At 42.6% G+C, this 6,000-nt stretch overlaps 1 protein-coding gene across 1 annotated transcript in view; it reads left to right on the top strand.

The window, feature by feature from the left end:
• Window positions 1-2,853: 2,853 nt before the first annotated feature.
• Window positions 2,854-6,000, top strand: part of CPA6 (carboxypeptidase A6) — a 141,461-nt gene continuing 138,314 nt past the window's right edge. The window contains exon 1 of the mRNA XM_050939783.1: window positions 2,854-2,969. Within this exon, the coding sequence (XP_050795740.1) occupies window positions 2,854-2,969 (116 nt within the window). The remainder of the gene's footprint in view (window positions 2,970-6,000) is intronic.

Genomic DNA, 6,000 nt, shown 5'->3' with positions numbered 1-6,000 from the left:
ATACCTCCAAAAGGATAGACATTAGGGATGAAATCCCCGCCCCAGTGAAGTTATTAACAAAACTCCAGTGGAGTCAGGATTTCACCCTAGAACTAGAAGCCTAGGGTTTTGGTATGAGAGTAGCAAACATGTCATATTGCTTACACTTTGGTAAACTTGTGCATTACTTAAACTCTGTGGGGGTGGCACAGGGAAGGAGGTGTAGCAAGAAAAACCACTAACAGGAGGGTGTAAGAAAGTGAGTTACTTTTTCTTGCTGTAATATTGTCCTTTCATGCCCCACAGCATACGAGATCCCCCAATTTACTGTGATTTAGTTTGCACCACTAGATAAATCACCTCTGAATTTGTCCCTATTTGTCAAAATAGACTGTAAGCTCTTTGGGGAGTAGACCATGTATTTGAGTATGTTTTTACTACATCTACTACAGTGGGGTACCACTCTTGCCTAGGGTCTATGGCACTACTACAATACAAAAGTTAATAATAAGCAGAATGGGCATTTTTCAAAAATCAAAATGTGGCCCAATAAAATGGTCAAGCAACACTATTCAAATGGTCATGCATAAATTATGTAACCTATTGGTACCACATGTAAGTATCATATTAGAAAATTATGTGTATTTATTACAAAATGAATGCAAGGACTTGCAAGAAAACGTGTCTATTTGTCTGTAGTAGATGTAAAGTAATGTAGCCAAGAGGTATGCAATATCACATGCTGAGAGGTAAGAGAACTCACACAAATGGACAAATTCACTACTGCTAAAACTGTTGAAAACAGAAGAGTTACATCAGAAATGAAGCTGAGCCTTTGTGCAGGAGCTAGGATACTGTTTTGTTACAGCCAGCTCAATGGATGAACACTGGTAAATGCACAAAAGGGAATAATCCTGCACTGGCAGAGAGATGGACTAGATGACCTAATCGGTCTTTTTCATCTCTAACTTCTATCATATGATTAGCCTCGGATTTAGTGCCACCCTGGAAGGACACAAAGGAAAATGTTAACTTGCCTTTCAATCACTGAGCACAAAGTGTGCACAATTTAATACAATTCTTTTAAAGAAGTTCCCCCTTTCCCAATGAAACATTAACAGGAATTAAACAGAGTTTCTCTCATGTACAAATCTTGACTGGTTTTATTATTTAGCCCCTATAGCTCTTACTGACCTCAGAGCTGTGAGGAGTCAGTATTTTTGAAGCACTTTGTGATCCCTTTAATATTTCTATACTGACTTGCATAAAGGCACACGGTCAATTTGTTACATTTCAGAATGAACTTTTTACTTAATATTTTTGCAAGGAACCTCTGAGATTTCTATAAATGAAAAAGAATTGTGGAGAAAATATTTCTCTTTTTTCTTTGCTTGTGCTGCATATTTGATAGCCCGGTGCGTACAGTTTTCACTGTTTTCCCTGAATTTCCCATTTGCGTGGGTCTTTCAAACATCAACAAAGGAGAAAAAAACAGTTCAACATATAGGAAAGTGTAATGATAAAGATTTGGCTGGGGGACTCGATGACTAAAACTATTTACAGTGATAAAATTAATAGAGCATAGCTAGTTTTTAGTTTCTCTCCTGGACCCCAGCACCTTTCAAGTCCAGGTGTTCGGTAGCTCTTGCATCTTTTTCTCTCCTTCACCACTTCTAATCATCTTTCTCCACTATTGACATTTTATGGAAGTTTCTTTGATCCAACTCCCCTCCAGGACTAACGAGATCTTGAAATAATCTCCAGCAATGACACTTATCGTGTGTTAACTGTCTCTCTTTTATGGGCCAAGCATTGCTGGATTCCTTTGTGCCAGCACCAGCCCGCCGAGTAAGGTGTGGGGAGCCGGCAGTTAGGCATGCCCGGTTATAAAAGACGTGGTATTGCTGAAAGTAAGTATACGGTTTGGCTCAGTCCCGGAGTAACACAACCCCACACATCACTCCTGTCTCGGGGCGATTTATTTTAGGCTGGTGCTTTGACAGGCGAGGCACAAAATAAAAGCAGGGCTGCTGGCTTTCCTAGTTGCTTTAACAAACCAGATCATGTTGTTCGTTAACCGAAACGCCAAATGCTTTTGCTCACCGCCGGAAAGAGGCTCTTGTCCCAGCAACGTTTTGAAATGCCATCGTGCCTACAGGAGCTTTGCACAGCATGTGCCCAGGGATTAACCCTGCCTGGCCCAGGCGGCAGCAGCGCCCAGGCGTGCACCGCACGAGGCAGCGCCAGTGAAACTGTCAAATACCAGGGGAAAGCCGGGGGCAGCTTGTGGCACGAGAACGCTCCTTTCCCCCGTACCTGCTGGCGGCGGCGGGACACGAGCTCCATGGGCGGCACCACCCCGAATGGGGGCCGTTTAGATCTGTGAAGGGAGGAGCCCCCGGCCCACGCACAGTCACATCCCAGGGAACCCTTCGCTCCCCAGAGGGAGGCTGTCAGTCAGCGGGGGACACCGGGTGCAGCTGTTCGCACGCGCACCAGCCCCCGGCCGCAGCCCTCCCTGTCGCTCTGCCCCCCCCCCCCCCCAGCTGTGGCTGCGCATCCTGCCCTTGGAGGTCAGACTCCAGCGGCATATTGGGGCCGGCTCACATAGACGGGCGCCTGCCAACCTCAGCGGTGCCTGGTGCCCCTTTCCTGTCCCAGCCAGAGCCCGATGCGGCTCCTGCCGCCGACAGGCAACCGCCTACCCGCAACTTTCTTCTTCAGCTTAGCGACTGGTGCAGAACAGCGACACCTCCCTCCCACCCAGGAGATCGGCGCGGGTTGCTGCTTTGTGTGCACGGAAGCTGCCAGCCACCTGGACACGGCGCGGCTGCTGCAGCAGGGCGCTTAACTGCATCCCTGGTTCCTCGCACCATGAACCTCCCCGTGACTCCCACTGGCCGGAGAGCTGCTCTTCTGCCGCTTTGTCTGCTCTTCCTAAAGACCTGGGTGCCAGTGCACAGCTACCTCTACAACAACCGCTATGCCGGGTAAGTCCGCTTCTAACTCTCCCTGCACTACTGTTTGCATTGGGATTAATGAGCTCCTGGACTTGTCCTTAAAGGTTAGGGTGGTCAGTTAAACACCCCTATTTACTAAAACAATCACCACCATCCACAAAATACTCAGATCGCCTTTTTCTTTCTCCTCTGAGATCCAGCCATGCTAGCTGTAGGAATCTGGCTATTCCCCTCTCCCCCCCCCCCCTTAACTTTTTGGCTTACACTGAGTCTTAAATGCATTATGCGCTAGTTCTTTTTCTTGGTAATATCACACACACACACACACACACACACACACACACACACACACACACACACACACACACACTTAAATAGAAAGGATGCTACCTCCAAAGCAGTAGGTTTGCACGAATATGACCAGTCTTTTACACAGAGGATTTAAAAAAAGAGGCTGCATTTTTATTCTAAACCAATGGAAGTTTGCATTTCTTGTAAAAGTGAATACAGATGTTTTCTGAAACTCATTGAAATGGTTAAGAGAAAGTTAAATAATCTTACTGAATGCAAAAAAAATATCAAATCCAAAACATCCAGGGAAAATGATTAATTTTGCTGTAACAGATTTTGGTGATATTTTTACATTATTTAATATTAGATCTTTGCTCATTTAAGAGTAATCTCTATGTTAGAAAGGGACAGTATGGTCTACATATCAGTGAAAGACTGTATAACATCATTGGGCCCTGGGTGTTCTTACTATGCTAGACTTTTCAGTAAGTAGATAGATAGATAGATAGATAGGACAGACAGACAGACAGACAGACTTTTTGTAGAATAGATCTTTATTAAGTATTTGACCAAAATAATGTTATCATCAATAGATATGGTAACTTCATCCATTTCTAACCAAAGATAGGGTGATTGCTAAACATAGGAACCACTAGAAGCAAAATGGTGTATGTTCCACAGATAGTATAAAATTCATTAAAACTGATCTGCAAATTTCTTAATCAGCACAAGTAATCCTGGAAGTAAGAACTATATTACCACTTTTATTTTATTAAAACAGATTAGGCACATTAATTCCACTGCTGAAACCACATTCACTGAAGTTTAAAAGCTGTACCCTAGACTACAGGGAATGGCTGGCTATGGGAACTGGTAACGTGATATGAAGCCTTTCACCTCTAGGTCACCAGGAGTGACAGAAAGTACTTAACATGTGACAGCTGTTTTGCTGTCTCAGGCCAATTGTCCCTGGGGTACAGGCATCAAAAAACAAGCACTCTTGTTGGCAGTATCAGAGAGGGATGGACAGGGAGATGGAATTCCCCTCTGACAACAGGATCCTACAGTAAGCTGTGTGTGGGTGCCGGGTTCCATAGAAGTGATTGTCTTTACCTTATGGCTGTACTGCATTTGTTTGAAGATAAATAGAGAGGAGTTCAGTTTCCCAGTACTGTGAATCTGGCACCTTTCATGAGCACCAGTTGTATATATTATAATATATTGAAAATGTCTGTCTATATCTTCTAGGCTTAAATGAGACAATCAAGTTGAAACAGTCAATTAAAAGAGAAAGTTGTAGTTTCAGGTACTATTAGGCTTGGCATGCAAGTCAATTTATAAGTCAAATAATGTCAATTAACTGTCTATTATTTCTTTATCATAATAAATATTGTCAGATATTCCAGCGAGAATGCCCTCATATAGGCAGTGTGTCTTTCTGAGTACATCATGGCCCCATTCTTTCATTTTTTAGAAGTTAAAAAAATGTGAAAAACAATAAAATGGAGTTAAAATAATTCAGTTAAGTAAGTTGTGTTTTTCAATTCGGCATAAGTATCTCCCCAAACTAAGCCTATTGAAAACTACAAGTCTTATTGTTGTTATTGTTCAGTAAATTAGTGCTTTAAACTATTTGACCATTTTTACATTACTTGATGAATATTTGACTGGTCAGTTAACCAAATATTTTTGGAATGGTGAGATGCCGAACCCTAAGTATTATACCTTACCCTAACTCCCTCTGCTAATTGTGCTTGTGAAACCACAACATTTTCTTAAGTGTTTTGTTGTTGTTGTTGTTGTTTTACTTCTTCTCCTGGTGCTTTCTGAAAGACTCACACAAACAACTATCTGCATCATATGGCCCCTATCCTGCAAACTACTTCACACAGCAAGACCCTGGAATATGGTGCTTCATACAGAAGTCAGCCCAATACTGATAAGCTAACAGGATCTGGGTGTACGCAACAAACGTGGTGAAATTTCCTAGTCACAAAGTGCTGTCAAATGCACAGGGCAAACAAACTAGAAAAATAATTTTCCCCGCTACTTTCATTTATACTAGTCATAGGTGTTACTTGTGACAATAGTAAGTTTAAAAAAAAATCAGACATAAGATTTTTCATATTGAAAAGATCCCTTCAAGATGCCAGGTATCTCTTGCACTTCTCAACAGGTCTTTGTCCTGGCCAGAAATCGCTTTATGTCACTATAATCTGGAGTTCAGAAAAGATCAAACAGCTACACAGAATTGCAACAATTGAGCAAGTGTGACTATCATTACTGAACTTGTTGGCAGCCAGAGAAAACAAGAGGCCAGGGATTAGTGAAGTGCTCTGAAGAACAACAGTCAAAAAGGGACACAGTTTTTCTCTGATCACTGTAAAAAGGGATGCTGCCAACCCCAACCCCTCACTTTCTTTTAAAGAAGTTTATCAAGCTAAAGTATTCAGGTACCTATAGTATCCTGTCATCATTGCAGTATCTAGGTGATAGGCACAGCTTTAAATGTAACAAATCCGTAATTGGGGCTTGAGGATAAAAACCCTCTTTTTAAAAATAAAAAGACTTAGTTTGAGGCAGGAGCACTGGTGCTGCTCTGGGGATGGCTGTAGCAGAACTCAAAGCAGCACCAAGAGACAGGAAGGCAATTGCAGATGTTCAGGTGGGACTCTGACTTATAGCTGCTGATATTCTCATATGCTCCTTTTCCTCACACCTTCAAAGATGTCAAGGGAAACAGACAGGGAGGGAACAGAATGGAGTTGCA

This window comes from Gopherus flavomarginatus, chromosome 2, assembly GCF_025201925.1.
Source record: "Gopherus flavomarginatus isolate rGopFla2 chromosome 2, rGopFla2.mat.asm, whole genome shotgun sequence".
In the NCBI taxonomy this organism is placed as follows: Eukaryota; Metazoa; Chordata; order Testudines; family Testudinidae; genus Gopherus; species Gopherus flavomarginatus.
Note: the sequence above shows the minus strand (reverse complement) of the source record. Positions and strands in the feature narration are given on the sequence as shown.